General features: G+C 39.1%; 1 protein-coding gene across 1 annotated transcript in view; it reads right to left on the bottom strand.

Moving 5' to 3' along the window:
* Positions 1-2,795: 2,795 nt before the first annotated feature.
* Positions 2,796-24,020, bottom strand: part of LOC149229400 (uncharacterized) — a 39,287-nt gene continuing 18,062 nt past the window's right edge. The window contains exons 2-7 of the mRNA XM_089378618.1: positions 4,660-4,758; positions 4,391-4,546; positions 3,849-4,019; positions 3,570-3,686; positions 3,316-3,414; positions 2,796-3,156 (exon numbers count right to left, since the gene is read on the bottom strand). Coding sequence (XP_089234744.1) covers positions 2,908-3,156; positions 3,316-3,414; positions 3,570-3,686; positions 3,849-4,019; positions 4,391-4,546; positions 4,660-4,758 — 891 coding nt within the window. The 3' untranslated portion in view covers positions 2,796-2,907. The remainder of the gene's footprint in view (positions 3,157-3,315; positions 3,415-3,569; positions 3,687-3,848; positions 4,020-4,390; positions 4,547-4,659; positions 4,759-24,020) is intronic.

Here is a 24,020-nt window from a genome sequence, read left to right as displayed (position 1 = left end):
GTAGTACTATGCTTATTTTTGGACTCTAGAGGCCATTTAAAGCATGTTTCTTGATATATTTTAGTTCAGAGATGTATTGCACTAAGTGTTATTTTGGTTCTATGCACCTTGTTTCTTGATTATTTTAGTTCATTGTATTTCACTAAGTGCTATTTTGGTTATGTGCACTCTTTCTTGCTATAAAAATGAGAACTTTTGCAGATTATGTATAAATGGTTTGGAATCATATGGATGCACATGAAAATATGTGTTTTTATTTAAATTTTGAATATTTTATGTATTTGTTGGTCAACCAGTCTTTGTCCATTTTATCCATGGTTAAATATTTATCTATGATGCTTGTGTTAGGGAACCAGCAACAAAATATTGTGAGGAAAATTTCATTGCTAGATGATTCCTTTAGTCAAAATATGGTTCTGTAAACATCAAATCTCCCAACCAAAATCCTTATTTTATTGACCTGCATGATGTTAGAAGAAGAGACTAAACAAATAGAAAGGCAAAATATAAGTTTCAAAATTTGAAGAGATAGACATTATTATTAGTCATCTCAATATGTTTCTAACTTTTAAGGGCACTAATATTTTAAATACAATAAAAGATGGTATTAGTCCATTACACTATATAGTATATACCAAGTTAATAAATCAGGAAACTATACTCAAACAACAGAATTTACAAAACAACCCCAATGGGTGTGGATTATTAGAGTGTTAGTGGGGTTGGGTGGGGCACCAAACACCCCACCAACTCCCAAGGCTCATAAAGAAGGGGGCGGCGTGGCATGCCCCCGCATGCACCGAACATGCGACAATCTAGTTTAAATTAAGATGGGTATTGCTCGACGCTTCGAGACTTGTCTTTGTTGTTGCTCGTTGATGCTAGCAGTCTGATGCATTCAAGGGTGGAAGCATCGTCCTAATGGAGACCCTGTAAGCCTGATCTTCAATCTCTGTGATGGAAATTTCTTGGTATATTGGTTGTCTTCTATGCAAATTCATGGATGGAAAGCACTCACCGGTAAAGTTTAGGACCCTGGTGCTGTAAAAATCTCAAACTCTCGGGGGCTATTGGGCACAGAGGGGGCATGGCAAAAGGTTCTTCACTTAGTAGCAGGCCTGCAGCGAAGCCGCCTTCTTCACACTCAGTCGGTTCAAGAGGTAACTTGAAGTTCCTGGTTGGCTTAGTTCTTAGTCTCTGTTATTGTGTTTTGTTGGCTTATCTCTAGGTTCTGGCCCCTCTCTCGCTCTCTTTTGGATGTTGATTTTTATGGTCTGCATGGTTTAGTTAAATTGGTCTTGGTGTTCTTCTGTGGTTTAAATCTAGTGGGTTCAGCCAAGAATATAGGCTACTGGCCCCTGGCACTCCTTTTCTTCATTATACCCTTTAGCGATCTCGTATTAGTCTAGGCGAGGCCACGTTGTTAGTCTTGAGTTGGCCTTACCTGTGGATAGGGGGCTTGCACCACCTCTTAATACCCTAGAACCGTGGAAATCCACAGATCATAAACTCCGCTGGTGTCAATTATTTTCTGAGAAGCTACTCCTCTCTAGTGATGCGGGAGGCCCTTCTCCTAGGGCTTTCTGATGAATTATGTAAACTCTAGTGCTTCCGGTTTCTGGTCAGACGCACTGTGCCACAACAGCATGGTTGTGCCCGTCGAGCTGCTGGTGAGAGATGATAGTCCAGTCGGCCTTGCCTTGAGGCTCCAGCTCAGGCAAAGCTAGCAGCCTTCCAAACACCAAATTCACACAGCATGCAGGAAGATACTCGTTGTTCAGAGGGGTTGACTCACAAAAACAGGCAATCAGTATCTGTTTCTAACCTTCTAAGTGAGGTGTCACCCTGCACAGGCAGCACAAAACATTACTAGAGCAACTCCTCAAGGCAAGGCATGATGATTAAAATGCACTGATTTCTTTCATGAATGACCTCCAAAGGAACCAATGGCATATGCAGGACAGCTTGGCTCATCTTCAATGGAACCAATGGCGCATGCAGGAAAGCATGGAACATCTGGATGGCTGCTTGGGGCATATGGAAAAGCATATATATGTAAATTTTAGCCTCCACCTCCCCCTAGCTCTAGGTCAGAGAATCCTGCTCCAGTAAATTTTGGAATCCTAATGGTGATCTGTTGTGTCTTGATTTTGATGATCTTGGTTTTGTGTTCCTCTCTGGTTTTGGACTGCCAACTTCTTTTGGCTTGGTGTAATCAATTTTGGAAATTTCCTACTGGCCAACAAATCTGGTAAGAGTGAGGCCGGTAGAATTTTGCAAAACAGTGGACAGCGATGTAATATTTCCTTATAAATGAAAATTTCTGACTTAAAAAAAAACAGAAATTATAAAGCAAGAGCAATGTGTATCCTTTCTGTATCTATATCAAGATTTCAGAATTTTCCATCAAAATAACATGAAATGAATAGAATAATTCACCTAAATTTTCAAAAATGTGTAGAAAACAGGTCAAACCAAAGCATTAAAAATTACAAACAAGGAAACTAAGAATAGTAAAAATGCTTTAAATCCATACAACCTTGAAATGCATATATACTCTATATTTTTAGCTACTGCAATAGAAATGAAACAATGAAGAAAAGCTTACAAGATTTTAAGAGTTGCTCCTCGCACTAGGTGAGTTGTGAAATGCCACATTATGCTGTATACATGACAGGATTTCAGTCTTCAAAATTTGATACAAAAGTTCCAAATAATGAACCTCACATTTCCAGAAACTTCAATCTTTATTTGATTTTCTCCAACCATCTCTTTTCCTGGACTTCGAGGAAGAATATTTATTGTGGTGTCCACGAGAATTATGTGAACTATTTGGTGTATGCAATGGCTTTGAATACTGTCCACCACTGCCAGAGCCAATTTCCCAATCTCCAAAGCTTAGAGTTCTTATAGGGGATTCCAGGTACCCATTCGATAAGGCATTGAACCGGTAGAGCCTTCTTCATATTTGAATCTCCGTCCATTCCTTGACATAAACTCCCCAGGAGTTGCAGCCTTTCTGCCCTCAACTTCCATATCTGTCCATCGGGGCAATTTACCAAAATCATGAGGAACTGATTTAAAACCAAAGAATCCAGTGTCATCTTGGGACCATTCATTGGCAGGTTCAGTTGAATCAGGCATCCACCGAGCAAGCTACACCACATCATACAGAATCCTGTCATGCTAATAATATTTTATATATTTTTAGCTTCATTAGAACACTTGCGACAAACTTAAAAGCAAGTATATATGGCAAAAATTATCATCTAAAACACGAAATGCACACTTATAAAACATTTAATCATTTCCCACCTTATCATCTCTTCTGCAGCCTCGAGCAAAGTGTCCTTCTTCTCCGCATCTATAGCATGTCTTTGCACTGCCCTTTCCTCCCCGGATTTTTGCACAGCCCTAAAAAAAGGCAAAAAGCATTTCTTGTGAGAATTTTGAAAATTAACCTAAACAAGGGAAAAAAAAGTATTTATCAAAAATTTCAACATTCTGAATTTGTAAAAACTACAATATGTCAGTTTGTCTTTTCTGCAAATAAAAAAACTAAGACTTACCTGACCAGTATGGCCCTTTGCACCACAGTTGTAACATGAAAGATCTCTTGTAAAACTATCCATAACATCGATGCAGCATAAATGACCAAACTGATTACAAATATAACACTGTATTTCCTGCAAGTCAGATGAAAGCCATACAAATCATAGCTTCAAGAGAATAAAAGGGTAACATTTCAAAGTAAAAGCTTCAAACTCTATAATATGGTTACTGTTCGGCTATTGCCACCAAGATTCCAAAATGCAACTAACCCTCAGTACCAGGAAGCATGTACAAACCTTCAAGTCCTCAGGTCTGTAGCCATTTCTACATGACATCATGTCATGCCCCACATCACCACAGAGAAGACATATCGCTGGGTCATTACTATTCCTCTCACCTTTCAGGCTCCTTTCTGGGCAATTTTTAGCATAATGACCTACATTTTTGCAAATGAAGCATTCCAGACCCTGCAATCAACTCAAAAAGTCAACAGCGCACACTGTCGATATCAAGAACTGTGACCCCCCACTCCTCTCTCTGCACACACACATTTCATTCCTTGCCAACACATTCACCTATATGCACAAACACTTGAATGCTTGAAGGGATACCCTATCAGAATTGTATTCTGAAAGCAATTAATATGCATTGCCATTAATGTGCTCATCTATCATGGCAATTGCCACAGGTATTTACTAACATGAACACAAATACATGTATCCATACATAAATTTTTGGTAGCTGTGAACATGGAGTTTTCAAGCACATGTGCGTGCACACGCGCACACACACACAATATGTGCATGTGCATTGCATAACCACATTAAGAATGACATACCTGTACACAATCCCTTGCCTCATGTCCAGCATTTCCACAAACATAACAAGGTTTTTTGTGCCGTTCTACAGTACAATCAACCAGACGATGACCAGGTTCACCACAATTATAACATAGCTGCTGCTCTTCTGGTGGATCGAAGTAACGAGGGCCACGCTGCAGGAATCCCAAAGCATATTAGCAAATTTATTTTTCATCAAACAGGTATTTTCCACAAAACGAAGAGACATGAGAGGAAACAATTAAACCCTTCATGAAAATGAACATACAAGAAGCTTTCGCATCACTAAATTTTCTGCCACTTCTTTTGTTTCTCCCACTGTTATCTCAGGCATGCCCAAAGGCAAACATTTATTCTGATCGTCATCCTGAAAGAAATTCAGGAAAAAAAATTATGAATCAGTCAGCTGCTTCAAAACAAAAATTCTTTTTATCCTGTATTGTATTGGAAATTCTTATGCAAATTAAATAAAACAACTGTGTCTTATTGCAACGGGAGGATACACTTAAAACAACTTTTACGTATTGTTAAGACATTTCCAGCTGTCTTATTCAGCAATAAGACAAATGAGGTTGACCCAATCATCCTAATATCCCATAATATCCTCCTCCCTTACAAAAGTCTCAATTCTTTTGAAAGAAGAGAGCTATGTTGCTTTCTAGCATTTATTTATTTATCCCCTTGAACATTAAAATGGAACCACAATTTTTTGGAAAACAAGTGGGAACCTTGCTAACCTCAAGCCCTGACGAAGGCAAAAGGTCCATTTTCATGTTGCACAGACCATTCCCTCATATGCATGCCACCAGTCACAATGAGAATAGCTCATGATACTGGGATACAGTAATACCTGTATGTTGTTAATAATATTGCCAGCAGCATTGGAGTTTGAGGATTGCCCCATACTACCATATCATATCTGATCAATGAACTGTAGTGATTCTTGGTTTACTTTTACATCTTCACAACATATGTTCAAAAAGTATGTGCACAACCAAAATGAAAGAAAAATAGATAATTTCCTTAAATAAAGAGGGGAAAACAATAAAATATATAGGTTCTCTTCACGGTTGGACTTTCTGGAGACTGCCCCTGTCAGCAGCTCCTTTTAGCCTTTCCCTCCATTGTTTTCATTATCCGATTGGCAAGAAACTATGCTAACCAGTAACAAGATCCTTGTCATACACATCTTACCACCAAGAAGGTCAAGATAAGATAGGATAATTTTATTAATCTCTCTCCGAGGGACTCTTCCCTGACGTGCTTCAACCCTTGAACATGTGAGACCTGATCACATCAGAGCCCCAAACACCATCTACATGAGTACCTCTGACGTACTTCAACCCTTGACTGCATGAGAGTTGACCACATCAGCCCCAGACTTGCAGGTATGTTCAAGTTGGCCCCAGACCTACCCAACTCATGTCCATCCCCAAAGCTCATCTCTTAACCCTCCAGATTTGCTCTACATCGGCCCTATACTCCTTAACCTGCTCCTTCTGCAATATATGCCAACGACCTACATCTTAACCTGCAAACTACTCCTATGATGTACTATTGGCCGCAACAATTTGCTGAGGAAAATGGCAAACGAAGGTTATATAAACATTTATTAAAGGGTTTGCGCAAGGCTAACCTGTATGTGTTGGACAGTCAACCTATTATCTGTTGGATCCTGTTACAACAAAATCTAGCACCTACAAAAGTGTAAAGTCTGAATCACCAAGGTGTTAGTTTTGTGCAACTTAGGAAGGCTATCCACTATCACCTTGGTGGCTCTTCCTCTCTCTTTTGGTTGACTCTTCGCCAACTCAAGGAGGCTTCCCTACGATAAGATTGCTAGGGCTATGGAGTGGACACACAAGGTGTTTTGAAGATTGAGCCTTGATAAAATGTATGTTGTAGCATAAAAATATAAATGGAAATGGGAAAAGAATATGGAAAGAAAGAAGAGGGAACAAGGAAATTGGGTGATATGGGACCAATGCCTATCAATCTATGGACTAATGGAATCGTGAATATTGCATGAATGAAGGAACTAATGCATAACAATCAACTACTTTGGATGGGTAGTATATAGTAAAAAGAGCTAGATTACTACATTCAACCTTTGGGATGAAAGAACTTGTTGAAACATAACATCATTTGGGTGATAACTTGAGGTAAAAGGAACTAATTTGATGCAGCCTTCAGTGTTTGCTGAAAATTAATGCGTGAAAATTTAATCTACAAGAGCTAGGTTGTTATTCATCAAATAAATTTGAGGGTGTTGTCATATTAAGGTGAAATATAATTCCATTTCAGCAATTAAATTATTAGATGGAAGGAAAAATATCAGACATATCGCAGAAAGGAAAGAAAAAGGGAGAATATCCTCACATTGATTTACTCCTAAATGAGAAAAAAAAAATCATTAATAGGCCTTCAAATTAAGATGACAAAAAAGGTTTTCCACACACAATTAACAATACTGAAGAGTGTGTACATAACCATACAACAAAGTAGATCAACACCTCACTTCTTCATTAGTCTTCAAGAATTTGATATGCAACGGAGCTCCACATCAATCATCTCCAAGCTCTACAATCTCCTATCACTTATCTCCTTCACAATCCTCTATTGTTAATTCCCTTGCATTGATTTCAAATGGAGAGGAACTCCTCTATATATAGAGTGAGTTAAATCTCTCATACAAAAAATATACTATCTTTCCAATGAACTCCATGACAAGTCAAATAAATATTATAGTAATGGAGTAGTAAATTCCTCCCAAATCCATGGTTGACAATGTTACAACATGTAAAAACTAGCCCCTCAAAGGCAATTCACCCTCATCCAAAAATATTAGTAGTAAGTGTGAAAATTCTTAGATCTAACAATCTTAGGATTCCTACTGCAACCAGCTGAATGTACTTCTCCTAGATTGTAAATAACATTACAAGCTTATTTCAAATTTTTCTTGAAACATTTAAGTAAATTACTGAAGTAGCCTACACCAAATTAAATATGATTCTGAAACATAGAAACTGAGCAAGGAAAATAGAAACACATAGGACACCGTTATTTTTGGACAATGGTCCCCAAAAAAACCCAATGCGGGAAAACTGGTGTAGCAGCTCTAAGGGTTTATTATTATTAAGCAATAGCAAAATCTTAAAACATTATTGAATACTTCACAGGGTTATTCAACTACAGAGATAAATACTGGCAGAAGCTTTGCGAGTTTTACCTCACACAATCACTCGGAAATCCTGGCAGATCCAGCCCCAAACTGACTGCCCCCGGCTTTTATGGCTGCCTCTGCGCAATGTCTGCATCAGCCCAGCGTCAAGCTCTCTAGGTGTTGCGTCATTTCTCTGGCTGGTCGATCTGCTGCCCAAGAAATTTGATTTTTGCCTCCCGATCTCACACCCCGGCTCCTAGCTTCTGCAATTCGAATTCCTTTGTAGATTTCGAACTCCTCTCTATCCCTTTGCCCTGCTTTTGCGTGGCCCTTCTGGGCCTGCATTAGCCTCTGCGTCAAGGCTTCTGGATCACTCATTGCCTCTCTCTACTTATGTATCTCTAGCTAAGAATCTCTCTCTCCGAAAGCTGTTATCCCTGCCCCTCAACTACAAGAGATCTCTTCAATCAATTTTTCCTCCTGAGAACTTCTCACTTCAAAAAATCGATTTTCTCTATCTCTTGGTGTGTTTTCCAAATGACCCTCAAGCCCCTTCTTATATCTTCCTGTTGGACAACCAATGGCCTAGATTAAAACATAATCAAAGGCTCAAATCGTTTTGGCTTGATCCGTAGCTTTTTCTAGAAGTTTCACCCCTGATTAGATTAATACCCATTAATATTTTAATTTTCCTAAGTTTAGACTTAGGAACCCCATTAAAATATTAATTATTTTTAAAAAAATCACTTCTAGGTAGAATATCCCAAAACGCTTTCTGGGTTCTTTGAAATACCTGTGCCCAAGCCTCCCTGCAAAATTTTAGGCTTAGCACATCCGATGCTACCCCAAATCAACACTCTCTCTTAGCGAGGAATGTGCTCTAGCAATACACTGTTATTGCATATTGCTCTGACTCTGAAGCATCATCCTCCGTGTTATTGATGTCTAACACACTGTCCACCAACTATTGTGTTGTTGATGTCTGACACACTGTCCACCAACTACTACGTTGATGCTGCTACTGTACCGTTACCTTTGACATTGCCACTGCCAATGCTACATTTGTACTATAGCTTCCTCTCAAATGTTGCATATGCTATGCTGCTAGCACTACCACTGCTAACACTGCATCTGTACTGCAACTTAGTTGCTGAGAGAAGCAACTGAAAACACCCAAAACTGGACAAGTATCTAGTGGATACACCTCGGTGCTGAAATCCTGATTGTTGTTAGTCCCACGCTCTCTTCTGAAGCCACTGCATTGTTGAAGCTCTACATTGTGCCTCCTCGCACTGCTGCCTCTCTGCTCTGCGTTGTTCACATTCTAGCGCTACTAACCATTGCATCTGTCGAATCAACACTCCATGGTACCAACTAAAACTCCACCATCCCACTACTACTGATCATGGGCTCCCGTAGCAAGGTGATGATCCAAGAGGTGGGCTTCTCAAGGATCCTGCCCATTTGTAGCTCTATCGAACTACAATTCTATATCAGCCCACCTCCCTCCTGGAGGTATCTTGGTTGTCATGGCGAACTCCTCCTCCTGTTCGATCTTTGCGGCTACAACCTTAGGATCATGCTTCTCATCCTTGTCCTTTTTCTTCAAAGGACACTGGGATGCATAGTGGCCCATCTTGCCACATCTGAAACACTTCACCTTGGAGACGTCCTTCTTTCGTCTTTGTTGCCCCTATTGTCCCTTTGATGCAAGGGCTACGTTATCCTCCTCCTCTACTTTGCGCTTCAACCCACTGCTGTTGCTGCTCCCGTCAAGTTCGACCTTGAGCAGGTCTCTCCTTAGCTCTTCTTGTTTCAGAGCTGCCCACATCTAATCCCAATTTGGCAATGTTGCTCTACTCAGGATACTCTGGACAAAGATTTGCCACACATGCGAGACGGAATTTAGAGCCAGTCTCACTAACTCTGAATCCTGAGGTGTATGTCCTACAATCGACAGCTCATCACGAGTCTCCTTCAGTTTCATGAGGAATGGATCAACATGTTCTTCCTTCTGCATCTGAGCAGATCTCAGCTTCTGCTTTAAGTACATCTTCCACTGCTCGGGAGATCTCTGATACAATGTGGCCAAAGCATCCCACATCTGCTTAGCAGTCCCTTTGCTAGCAACGTGGCACACCATGTAATCCTTGACTCCATCCAGGATCATCCTCTTTGCCTTAACCATCTCAGCTCTGTACTTCTTCAGCAGATCTACATCCGCAGGGACAGCTACCACATTATCAACATACGTCTTGAGGGCATGCTCATCTAGAAGGAAAGTCGTCCTAGCCTTCCAAATGGCATAGTTGGAAGCCCCGTACAACTTGTCCTGATCCCTCAATCCACTAGTTGTCATATCCTCCGAAAAATGTCGAACAACTCTCTCTTTCTCCCTACTGCGTAGCTCCTATGCTGACTTACACACTCCCTGATAGAGTTGGTAAGTTGTTGCTCCTCTACTGCTCAGCAAATGAGAAATATTGATTTCCTTAGCAAGAAATCACTAAGGAAGTATTCCCTCACTGAGCGATTTGCTTCTTCCTTCTGACGGCTTTTCTGCCCAACACTTACCTTGCAGAAAATTGCACCCTTCTAGCTTTCTGGCTCTGCGTAGCTCCCTCTGCCTCCGAAAATTCTCGATCTGGTAGTCTTACCTCTCTATCGGCTCACTTGAGAGAGACACCCACGAAAATACAACCCTCCTGGCTAGAACTGCGCAATCCCTTAGGGGATTCGAACTATTGCTTGTTGCAGCAAGTTGGCCCTTGCTTCAGTGCTAGATCTGCTCTTCCTTGTTTCACATCAATAGTTTTGATACCTTGTGAAAAATCCTAGATCTAACAATCTTAGGAATCCTACTGCAACCAGTGGAATCTACTTCTCCTAGATTGTAAATAACATTACAAGCTTATTTCAGATTTCTTCTTGAAACATTTAAGTAAATTACTGAAGCAGCCTACACCAAATTAAATATGATTCTGAAACATAGAAACTAAACAAGGAAAATAGAAACACATAGGACACCATTATTTTTGGACAATGGTCCCCTGAAAAACCAAATGCGGGAAAACCGATGCAGTAGCTCTGAGGGTTTATTATTATTAAGCAGTAGCAAAATCTGAATACATCATTGAATACCTCGGGTTATTCAGTTACAGAGATAAATACTCGCAGAAGCTTTGTGAGTTTTACCTCACACAATCACTAAGAAATCCTAGTTGATCTAGCCCCAAACTAACTACCCCCTGGCTTTTCTACCTGCCTCTGCACAGTGTCTACATCAGCCCAACGTCAAGCTCTCTGGGTGTTGTGTCACTTCTCTGGCTGGTCAATCCGTTGCCCGGGAAATTCGATTTCTACCTCCCGATCTCACACCCCAGCTCCCGGCTTCTGAAATTCGAATTCCTCTGCAGATTTCGAACTCCTCTCTATCCCTCTGTGTTGCTTTTGCGTGGCCCTTCGAGCCCTACGTTAGCCTCTGTGTCAAGGCTTTTGGATCACTCACGGCCTCTCTCCGTTGATGTATCTCCAGCTGAGAATCTCTCTCTCCGGAAGCTGCTATCCCTGCCCCTCAACTACAAGAGATCTCTTCAATCGATTTTTCCTCCTGAGAACTTCTCACTTTAGAAAATCAATTTTCTCTATCTCTCGGTGTGTTTTCCAAATGACCCTCAAGTCCCTTCTTATATCTTCCTGTTGGACAACCAACAACCTAGATTAAAACATAATCAAAGGCTCAGATCGTTTTGGCTTGATCTGTGGCTTTTTCTAGAAGTTTCACCCCTAATTAGATTAATACCCATTAATATTTTAATTTTCCTAAGTTTAGACTTAGGAACCCCATTAAAAAAATTAATTATTTTAATAAAATCACTTCTGAATGTAATTTCCAAAACGTTTTCTGGGTTCTTTGGAATACATGTGTCTCCCTGCAAAATTTGAAGCTTAGAGCACATCTAATGCTACCCCAAATCAACAATGAGCACCAAATAATGCTTGTGGAGGGGACAGGCCACCAAAAATGCCAAGTGTCCACATGAAATGCACCCTCCAAAAATGCATGCATGCAGACAACCATTCCACAAATGTTAATTCCATCGTAAACAACTCCATGGATGAATGAGCAAGATGCCATTTGGATGGAGCACTCCAAAAGAAAGGATGTGGTCAAAACCCCAAAATAGCAAATCAACCATATCCACAAAGGAAATCCCAGGAGATAAGTGCAAATTAGGGTTTTGACTATGCCAAGGCCCATATATATATTTTGTTGCTTAGGTACCAAATCGGCTGATCTAAATCGGAAACCAATCAAAACAATTGAGTAGATAGGCCTAGGTAACAAACCAGTAGAAAAATCTGATTGGAGGGTCGGTTTGTACTGGTTAGGTATCAAACCGACTGGTTTGGTATGGTTCCAACCCTAATCGACCCGGTTAGATCTCACATTTGTGGGGAAGTCCAAGACCACCAATGGCAATTTTTCAAGTGGTTTTGGAAAAAACCCAGGGTTGTTTTCCTTCCAATACATCCCCACTTGGCCATAAAACCAACCCGCCCCTCTTAAACCCTAAACCTAAACAAAAAACCTAAGTCAATCCCAGCAATGTTGGAAACCAATGATAATGTTAAATTCTTAAAGCCTTTTACGTAAATTTTTAAGTTTTTAACATTACCATGAATTGATTCAGGATGTTTCAAAGTGGTTTCGACCTTCATTGGATTTCATATGGAGAAAATAAAATTTTAGATTTCACTCAAAGTTCAGCAAACTTAATAGTTTTCAGGATTTTGGGGATTGCAACATTTCCATTTGATTTTGTCATGTGTGAGGGTTGTTGAAAATGTAGCAATCAAGGTCTTTTGGCTTCTGCCTTAACCAGTGAAGCCTCGAGTTGTCCTCATGAGTTAGACTTCAGTTAGGATGAGTTATTTCCAGTTTATTAGAATAATCATCAAGTTAGCATGCATAGAGTTGGAGCTTCTATCAAGTGGAGCCTTCATAAATTTTACTACAAAACAAGGTGGCAGTTAGCAATTCAATTGGAATGAGTTGGTCTTTGTTGAAGTATGTGACTCGGTTTGGTCTTCATAATTATACTTGAAATCAAAATGTAATATATTTGTCAAAAGAAATCAAAAAGAATTTTATTATTATTTTAATTGACTTGTTAAAGTATGGGTTTCATGCTTGGGTCAATTGTTATAGGCCAAGCCTCCATTGTAGGCTTTAGGATTGTCAAACAAAATTTTGTTTGAAAACTCTTCCATCCATCAAAGTCTCCTTGTTGTCGAAGGACTCATCATCAAGTTGGCTTCCATAAGTAAATTCAAGTCGGCCTAACCTTATGAAGACACAACTGTTCAAAAGATTCATGTCGGCCTAATACAGTGACACAACTCTTCATGATCACATGTCGGCCTATTTTCATATGGCAACAACTATATATACAAGTGTGAGGACTTCGCATAAACACAGTCAACAAAAACTTATAGATTGATTTCAGACACAATTTCGCAAGACCTCTAAAGCAAGTGCGATTACAGTGGAGATTAAAGACAGAGTTTCGGAGATATGTCACAGGGTATGGATTGGTGCTATTTCAGGGGGGATATCTTGGTGCTACCACGGCAAATGGGTTCGATGCTACCACAGTGAGAAGGTCTCGGTGCATAGCATAGTCTATTACATTGATGTTACAATGACTCGGTGCTATTACAGTGGTGTTATCACAATAGACAAGTCTCGGTATCACAGTGGATGAAGGAGCTCGGATTGGTTGCAGAGATGATCTCTTCAAAGATACAAGTGTGAAGAAGGTTGTCTGCTATAGGAGCAAAGAATAGACTACCATAAAAATAAAGTTTGACATGACAAGGCTGACTTGATGGATGGAGGTAGTCTCGAGTCTAAGTTGTAAGGGCCTTGGTCGTCTCATCTTGAATCTACTGAAGGAAGAATTTTAACCGAGTTTTCCCTAGAGTGGGGTTTTGCCCTGGCAACGTGCCTACATCTTGTGTTCTCTTCTATTTGTTGCTTGGCATTAATATTGAAGATAAGAAAAAGATAATTCGAAAGAACAAATAATAATAATGAAAAACATCACAAGATAATGTCATAATAAGAGAAATCGTGTAACTGCCACTCTTTGGATTTCTCAACAGTCTTTAGTCTTGATTGAAGGAAGAGCGAGTTAGATCTCTAGTGTTGATTGGAGAGAGCACAAGTTAACAATTCCAGTGATGATTGGAAGGAGAGTGAGTAACACCCTCAGTTAACTTGCTATCAAAGCTCGAGTTCTAAATTAAACTGGGTCTCCTTGCTTGCTCGAATTGGATCTATAAAGAGGAGGACGAAGGCACAGGAAAATTCATTATTTTGTGCACAAAGGTCTGTGTGACAAGACAGAGTTCACAAGTTTTGAGAGAGCCTTGATTATGAAGCACAAGAATTGTGTCCTATAGAATGTAGAAATTTTAGGCAAATTAGTAGCCCTCCCAGTTTCAAGGGTTTTGCATATTGTTTAATGCCCTCAACCTCAAACTGTTAGCTGATATAAACTAATGCAAATCTAAGTCACCTGACACGGGGATTCGAGATTCGTAGGATTTGGGATTCGTAGTGTCGGATTCAGACATGCTGACCCCCCGGAACAGGACACATAGGATTCGTTATATATTATTTTATTAAAAATATATATATATATATATATATATATATATTAAAAATTAGATATTTCTTACACAAATTTTAATTAATGATACAAATTTATTGATTTCAAACATAGATCTTCATCTATAGCATGCATAGTACATACAAAATCATCAATGTTGGAGTTAATGTGGCTTGGCAAGATCATCAAGTCAAAAGGTCAAAGGAAAATTGAATAAAGAAAGTTTAATATAAATTTAATATAAGCTTAATATAGTCAAAAGTTAAAAGAAATATTATTAAAATTATATGTCCTTTTATCTTTTATATAGAAAGGACCGAGAATAATTTTATTAATATATCCAAATGTGGTTCGTATCCTAATGTCAAAATCATATCCCGGGGCTTCAACCTTTTTAAATATTCAAAATAGGATTTTTTCCTCCTCAAAAACATTAAGTCGGTTCCTTAATCCATGGCTTCAAAAGACTATATAAAGACATCATTCCTAATCTTCTAAAGCAGTATGAAATGAATATCATTTTGAGTAATTGCGAGTTCTGAAATTTCACTTCGGACTTGTGGAGCATCGTATATCAGACAAGAGATCTTTGGATTGGAGTTTCGCTTTTCGAAAGGATCAAGGGTTCGTTCCTTTTATTTTTCTCTTGATATGGGACAGTTGCAAAGTCATTCAGTTCTCTTTCTCAAGTGAATCGAACTCCATATTTCTTGAAAAGGACTTTTGTGCACTTTGGCCTCCTTTTGGATTATGGGATTCGCTTGGGTATAGGCCTGTTTCAGACCATCATAGGACCTCGCCCCTTGTACAACAGACCTTAGCCCTTTATTTCAGGACAACGAGAGACTAAGCAAGGTCCAAGGCCTAATTCTGAAGCAGCAAAGGACCTGTAATGTCATGATTACCCATGCAGAATTAAAATTCATAAACCTGGTGACCTAAGTCACCTGACACGGGGATTCGGGATTCGGGATTGGTGACCAAACCCTTATCTCCTTGCAAACAGCTCAAATAATGCAAATACAAATGACAAACAGCGTGAAAAGGAAATGTGTGCTTTTTAACCCGCGGGAGGCACTTTTCTGGGATACGAATCCTAAAATCAAGATTCGCTGAGCATGTACGGTATTCGTACAGGATATCTATGAATCCTAGTCGAACTCATCGAATCCAGTTTTGGGATATGATTTTCCAGCGAATCGTATCGAATATGCGGGATTCGGATTCGCTGGGGTATATCAACGAATCCGGTTACTTAGATGCAAATTAATTTGAAACATACGTAGGCTACTCTACTTTCATTTCACTTTCAACCAATGTTTTAAAAAACAGCGGAGTTGACTCCGACTCGGCCGAGCTAGACCGAGCCAATGCCTAATCGGGGCGGAGTTGACTCCGACTCGGCCGAGCTAGACCGAGCCAATGCCTAGTCGGGTCAGCTCAGTGGCCGAAACAGATCAGTTGGCTAGGTTGTTAACAAACCGGTCACCAACGCAAAAGCACAACCTGTGGATTTTTTGGGTGGGTAATTGGATCCCACAGCCAATTCTAATTTGGCTTAGTGTTATTTTGAGGTCCATTTACCTCTCCCAACCCTATAAAAGCTACCCAACCCCTCTCATTTCCTCACAGATATCTCACTGCATTTGTGTGAGAATTTGTGAGGAGTTTGTGAAGAGTTGTGGAGTTTGTTTTTGGAGCAACAATGAGGAGTCTTTGGCAAGCATTGGAGCAGCAGTGAGGAGCTTCTTGGGCAGCTATTGGAGCAGCATTGAGGACTTGGTTTGTTGGGGCAACATTGAGGAGGTGGTTTGTGCCTAGAGGTATTTTTTTTCACTTCTAAAATTTGTTTTTGCTTATTTATTTTTTTGTGCAAATCTGGAAATTGAAAAGAGTAGTTTTTGTAAAAAAAAATGAACATTGAAGCAATGTATTATTTTTGTTTTCATTTTCAGATTTTTTCCTTTCATTTCCAAGTCAAAAAATGGCTCCTAGAATGAAAAATGTTGCTTGGGCATATGCTGAAATGGTTGATAATCAAATGCATTGCAAATTTTGCCATAGAAAAATTAGGTCATGGGGGCATTCATAGGCTGAAACAACACTTGGCTAGTATTAGAGGCCAAATTACTCCATGTGAATCACCACAAATTGGGGAGATTAGGAAGGAGTTGTTAAATAGCTTTGAGAAGTTTCAGGAAGAAAAAGCTAGGCAAAAAGAAATAGACGCTGAAATTTGGAGGAAGAGGAGTATACAACAAATGATGGCTACCAACCCCCATTTTGATTTTGAGGGCTCTTCATCTATCCCTTGTACTAATGCATCCAACCCTTACCGCTATGTTTCTCCCTCTTTGGAGTCCATGCAGGAAAAAAAGGGTAAGGGTAAAATGAAAAAGAAGGGTGATATAAATATCAAAAGTTATTTCACTGTCACACCTTCCTCTCCATCAGAGACACATGGTCCTCAAGCTAGTAGAAGTCATATGCAGCCCACTTTAGATGACCATTGGAAGAAAGAATTGAGGGAGACTGCTTGTGATTACACAACTAGATGGTGGTATGATGTTGATATCCCCTTCAATGCTTCTCGTTCACCATATTATGAGCCTATGTTTGATGCCATATTTGTTGCTGGAAAGTTCTTCAAAGGCCCTACTATGCATGAGGTAAGGGAGTCTCGTTTGCAAAAAGAAATTTCCTCCATTGATGAGTATTTGAAAGATTTCAAAAACTCATGGGCAAAAACAGGATGTACCATCATGTCAAATGGATGGACTGACCAAAGGAACCGTACCATCATAAACTTTCTTATCGTTTGCCCACAATGAACCATGTTTCTAAAATCAATTGATGCATCTGATAGGGTGAAAGATGGACAATTGTTGTTTCATCAATTGGATGAGGTTGTTGAGGAGGTGGAGGTGGCTAATGTTGTTCAAATCATCACAAATAATGCCTCTAACTATGTTTTTGCTGGTCAACTGTGAGGAAAAACACAAAACCATCTTCTGGACCCCATGTGTTGCACATTGCATAGACCTCATGCTTGAGGATATTGGCAAATAAGATTAGGTCAAGAACGTTGTAGATCATGCCAAAGGCATAACAAAATATATCTACAATCATTCATGGATTTTGAGCCTGATGAGGAGACACACAGGGGGCAGGGATATTATTAGGCTTGCCATCACTAGATTTGCAACTCATTTTTTGACATTGCAATCTATGCTTTCCCAACATAGAAACTTGCAAAAGATGTTTTCCAGTGATGAATGGAATGAAAGCCATTGGTCTCACAAACAGGATGGCAAAGATTTGAAAAAGAAAGTTAATGAAGAAATATTTTAGAAAAAGGCAGCAGAGATTGTGAAGGTTGCTGAGCCACTGGTTAACGTGTGGCGGATGGTGGATGGGGAAAGATTGGCTATGGGCTTCATTTATGACGATATGGATCAAGTGAAGGAGCAAATAAAGACAGCATACAAGGATAGAGTGGCTAACTATGGGCCCATTTGGGCAATCATTGATGAAAGATGGAACAATCAACTCCATCGCCCTATACATGCAGTTGGGTATTTTTTGAACCCAAGGTATCATTATAAAGCTCTGGAGGCAAAAGCTTTGGGTGGAGAGGTTAGAGATGGATTGATTAACTAAATTGATCGCATGATCCCATTGGAGAGTGATTAGTTGGAGATACACCGATAGGTCACTTGTTTCAGCAAAGCCACAGGTGCCTTTGGCAAGAACCTAGCAAAGATTGCAAGGGAAGCAGATGAGCCAAGTAAACAAAAATTTCAATTTTCAAATTCTTATTTTGTTAAATTGTTTATAATTTGAAAGTTGGATATAATTTGTTGAGCTAACTCATTACACTACTATGTTTTTTGCAGCATAATGGTGGGAGGCTTTTGGTAGCCATTGTCCTCAATTGCAGAAGTTTGCAATTCGTATTTTGAGTCAAACTTGCAGTGCTACCGGGTATGAGCGCAATTAGTTTGTCTTTGAGAGGATTCACACGAAGAAGAGAAACCGTTTGGATCAAAAACGATTAAATGATCTAGTCTATGTCCAATACAACCTTCGGCTCAGACACAATCAATTGCTAAACAAAAGACCTGATTCAGATCCCATTATGTTGGAAGATATTGATCCAACATCAGATTGGGTAGTGGAGAGTCATCCAGCAAAGTTTGATTCTGATGAGGATCTTGATTTGGATTTACAGACGGAGGCCTTTACAATTTTCAATTGAATGCAGATCCACTTGTACCAGCCCTAAGTCCTCCAGTTGCAGGCGCTTCCTCTGCTCAGCCACGACGGACGCGCATATCTCGTCTATCTCAGCGTGCAGCTACTGCGCAACCTGCTAGTGCTACCACTTCTACAGTTGCAGTAGGAGATGAGGAGGAGGAGGAGTAATGGGTTTCCTTGTCTGACTCTGATTCAGAGTCTAAACCAGACGACGTTGGCTCCTCTAGCAGTAGTCAGTAGTACTGGTGACTAGTGATGTTTCACAGTTTACTTTTGTTGTAGAGGCCATTTCTAGCCTCCTTGATTATGTCTTTTTGTTTTGATCTCTATATCATCATCCATGTATGTATTGGACAGCGCACTAGTTGCCATTTTGATATAATGGATATATTCATGAGCCTACTTTGATCATATGTTGTCTTCTCTCTATATTCTAAAGCTTTGTGTTTGGAAACATGAATGAAAATCTTTAAAATTATGTTTTTTTATTTAAAAATAGATATTTAATGTATTTTTTACAACAACCGAGTCATTGAAATCAAACTGATCGAGTCGAATACCGAATCAGAGTCAGAGTCGAAGCCGACCCTCAGTCGTTTCCGAACCGAAGTCAGAGTTTTAAAACATTGCTTTCAACAAATATAAAATTTACGCAAACATTTAACATACAGGATACAAGTGTTTTTGGTCAACTAGGCCCTGGAAAAACCCACAAGGCAAAAACCAGTCTTCAAAGAAAATTTATTAGTTTCACGGGAAAATTATTACAACCTTTAATATAACAAAATTTATACTTATCTCTCCCTTGGAAAGAGTGCCTTCCTTCTCCTAGAATTATGGGCCATAGACTATCATCATTGTTGAGAAATTTTCAAACCTCTGTATTATCGAGAAACCAAAGGCTATACAGTTTAATACTTGATTTCTCTTTCTTGATAATTACTTGTGAATATTAGCAGTTTTCTTCTTTTATGTTCTCTTAATCAAGCAATTATACAAAATTTCAAAATACAAAGATCACAAAGAGAAAATGAACATCAGAATTTAGGCTCCAAGCCAGGGAAAAACCCACAAGGGGGAAAGCCCAAAAATCCTTCTCTTATAGAATCAAATCAAAATGAGATTTCCAAGAATAAGACCAAAACACTATCACAAAGATCCCAAGTCATTTCTCCTCCAAGTCTCCTCCAATCAAATCAAAGTCAACAAAAATCAACACTGGTCAAAGCTTTGAATTCTGGTATAATCACACACAAAAATTGGCCCTACAATAAAGGCCGAATTTTGGGCTTGTAGTACCTCTAAAATTCCACAAAAATTTCACACGTGTGAGCAAAAATCGGGCAAAAAATGTGAATTCTCTCTCCTTTGACTTCGTCCTCTCTTGTTTGACATCGATTGATTTTTCTTCTATCTTTGGCACATAAATCGATGTGATATGTTGAGTGATGATTGACTCTCCAAGTGGTCAAGTTGACTTGTATTTATAGTTGTCCATGAGGGTCAAAAAGGTGCCACATAGGCCAACTAGTCAAGGAGGGGCCGACTTGGTCTTTGTGATGACATTTTGACTTTTTGACTCAAAATAAAAAATCTTTTTCTTTTTCTTTAAAAGTCCAAATGGGACTTGACTCAATTACAAATTCTTTTGACTCATAATAAATTATTTTGACTCTTTTGAGCATGAAGAACATGCTTTGACCAAAATAATAATAATAATAATAATAATAATAATAAATATGAAAAATACATTAATGATAAAATTATATTACATTATGAAGACTGACACTAGTTACATTTTCAACACTCCCTCTTAACTAGGGAGGTATTCATAATGACTCAACAGGACAATCTCAAGTTGAAATATTCATATAAAAAAGGATCCAGATTGATAAGCATCAATGATGATTTGCATCATCATAACCAACATTGTCAAAATACCAAGGCCTTGACAAGTAAGCTCTATCTGTCCACTAGATTAGAGCACAATGTTGGGAGGCATGGACACCACCGCCTCTCAAGCACATACCCACCCAGGTGTTCCCAAGGTATGTCCTCACAGGACCATTTCCTTCTCATCCCAAGGAAAAGCTCGTCCTTCGAACCATTCTTACCAAGTCCATGTATCCAACTTAGGATGTTAATCCTAGTCACATGACTCAAGAATGTACGTCCCTGATGCTTATCCAATCCACCATTCTCCAAGCTAGTGCCTTTACTAGGCTTATGACTGTTAGTCCTAGCCATAGTACATGACACATGGAGAATACAGTATCCATCTTCACTACCTCTCAATTAGGGAGGAGATATCCACAAGCCCAAGCTTGTTTGGAAAATACTCTAGCTTCCTATTAGGAAGAGACAATATATTTGTTATCCGTTCATCAGTGGAGATGTATTATAGCTTCATGACCCCATCCTGCACCAAGCTCCAAATCTAGTGATATTTGATATTGATGTGCTTCATCCTTGCATGGAAAATTGTGTCCTCTGTCAGCGTTTTGCAGCTCTAGTTGTCACAACATATGATCGTAGAATCCAAACATCCTTCAAATAGATCTGCAAGCAACTTACGGAGCCAAATTGCTTCTCGACTAACTTCACTAGCTGCTATGTATTTAGCTTCAGCAATACTCAAAGCAATCGAGTCTTGTTCCTTGCTCATCCATGAAACCATAGCGGTTTCGGATCCCAAACAGAAACATCCACCTGTAGTACTTTTTTCATCTGCATCATTGTCTGCCCAATCTGAATTTGTGTAGCCCAATCACTGAATCTCACTACTTGCAATGTATTTTAAGCAATGATGTATGGTCCCACAGAGATATCTTAAGATGTGTTTAGCTACTACCCAATGATCATGTCTAGGGCCCATCTGAAACTGGCTAAGAATGTTCACTGCAAAACATATATCTAGCCAAGTGTTAACGAGGTACATCAAAGAACCAATCAGTTGTCAGTAGATTGTTGGATCAACAAAACTTGAGTCTAAACTCCTTAGCTTCTTCAAATTGGTTATCATAGGTGTTGTCATAGGTTTACTATCCATCATTCCAAATTTCTGTAAGATCTTTGATCACATATTTTCCTTGAACAAGATAAATCTCGCCAGGTTTCTCCCAAACTTCAAGTCCCACATAATAGTGCATTAGTCCAAGATCTTTCATATCAAATTCAACTACTAGTTCCTTCTTGCACTAATGAATTTGATGCTCCACACCTGTTACTAGTAAGTCATCCACATAAAGTAATATCATCATGGGCTCATTCTTTACCACCTTGATGTAGAGATTTGGACTTGCAGTACTTTTGACAAAACCAAGTCTTAATAGATAAGCATCCATTCTGGCATACCATACTCCAGGGGCTTGTTTCAAGCCATATAGAGCCTTCTTTAACTTGCAAACATTATTTTCTTTTCCATGCACTTCAAATCCTTGAGGCTGCTCAAGGTAGAGTTCTTCATCAATTGTTCCATTTAGAAAAGTTGTCTTTACGTCCATTTGATGTATGTTCCATTCCATAGTAGCTGCAATAGAGATGAGAGATCTAATAGTTGTGTATCTGGCTGTTGGAGCAAAAGTTCTGTCATGATCATTCCTTCTTGTTGAGGGAATCCTCTAGCCATAAATCTTGCCTTATATTTGTCAATTGATTTGTCATTTGGTCTAGGAACAATTTCCCAAACATCATTCTTCATTATTGTTTGGTATTCCTCTAACATCACATTCTTCCATACTTGATGTTTAGATGCCTTTTTCATAAGAGGTAGGTTATGCTTCAATGAGTTTGGTCATGTATGTTGCATAACTGAATATCTCTTGGGTTTCTTGAACTCCCTAAATGTTCCTTTTGTTGTTATATGTCCTTTGGCTTCTTGTAGAGTTGATCTTAACCAGGCTGGTCTTTTTCGAGTCTCTGGAATGATGACAAGTTGTAAAAGTTCACTTGGTCCTTTTGGTTCTTCATGATGATCAATTGTAGGTTTTGGAGGATTGTCTTGCTCTGGATTTTCTTCATTGGGAAAGATGAGTCCTTCTTCTTCATCGGAGTCAATGGGGATATCCTTGGACTTCTTGTACATAATACTTTCATCGAATGTGACATCTCTACTTACTTCAATACGTCGTTCTTCCTTGATGTAGATTCTATATGCTTTGGATGAAGTGCTATAACCAACAAAAATTCCTTTCAAACCTGCAAGGTCCAATTTCTTCCTCTTGTCCTTGGGAATATGAATGTATATAGGACATCCAAAAATTCTGAGTTGATCAACATTCAGCTTCTTTCTTGTGAATGCTTCTTCTAGAGTCATGTTGTCAAGAATTTTGTGAGGGCTTCTATTTTGAATGTAAGTTGTTGTCATAGAGGCTTCACCCCATAAGAATTTGGGAAGGTCGTGATCATGTAGCATGGCTCTTACGCATTCTTCAATAAATAGGTTCTTTCTTTCAACTACACCATTATGTTAAGGATTGTAAGGAACTATTAGCTCCCTCTTAATCCCAACTTCTTTGCAAAAGGCCACAAGTTCTTTAGATGTATATTCCCCTCCATTATTTGATCTTAGAGTCTTGATCTTCTTTTCTGTCATATTCTCCACTTTTGCCTTGAACTCTTGGAACTTTTCAAATACTTCATCTTTCGACTTCAAGAAATATATCCAAGTCTTTCTGGAGTGATCATCAATAAATGTTACACAATATTGATGACCACTAAGTGATTTTTCTAACATGGGCCCACAAACACCAGAGTCGATTAGGTCCAAAATTTCCAATGATCTTGTATCACTGCTATGGAATGGTTTCTTCACATTTTTACTAAGGGCGCACCCTTTGCAAACTCCTTCATGCTCTTCCTTTAATTGGGGTATACCAGTAAGTTAGTAACCATTTGATTAGGGATGGCAATATTTTGTAATGGAGATGACCATACCTTCTATGTCATAACTCACAAGGATTGATGGCCAAATATAATGGCTTGAGGAGTTAGAAGCCTAGACAACCTCCCCTCACGGATCCAAATTGTCCTTGCATTTTCTATACTAGATACCTTTGCCCAAACAATTACTTTGCCATCAACAAATGCCACATTGTCTCCTTTATCTTCTAAACAAGAAATAGAAAGCAAATTCTTTTTCAAACCTAGAACATAGAGGATGTTGTTGAGATGAATGTTCCCATCGAACTCCAGCTCTATGGATGTAGATCCAATCCCCTTGACCGAGTAGTTATTTTTGTCTCCAAGTTCGACTTTGTGAGAAGAGCTTCCTTTAGATAGGGTAATGAGATGTCCACGTTCACCTGTCATATGCCTTGAAGCTCCACTATCGATTACCCACATGCTTTCATCTTCAAATGAACTTGTAAGTGTTGAATATAGACTTCCATCCTTGAATTCCTTAGATAGATTAGAGATGAATCTCGTGATGTATCCTTTGATGGATTCAAAGAGGCTCCTAAGAGCCTTAAGACCTTCCTTCATGTATCTTTCCATTGAGATGAGAGAGAGAGAGAGAGAGAATAGCTGCTA

This window comes from Pinus tabuliformis, chromosome J (assembly GCF_031772625.1).
Source record: "Pinus tabuliformis cultivar Carrire ecotype Pingquan chromosome J, CPIR1, whole genome shotgun sequence".
Taxonomy (NCBI): Eukaryota; Viridiplantae; Streptophyta; class Pinopsida; order Pinales; family Pinaceae; genus Pinus; species Pinus tabuliformis.
Note: the sequence above shows the minus strand (reverse complement) of the source record. Positions and strands in the feature narration are given on the sequence as shown.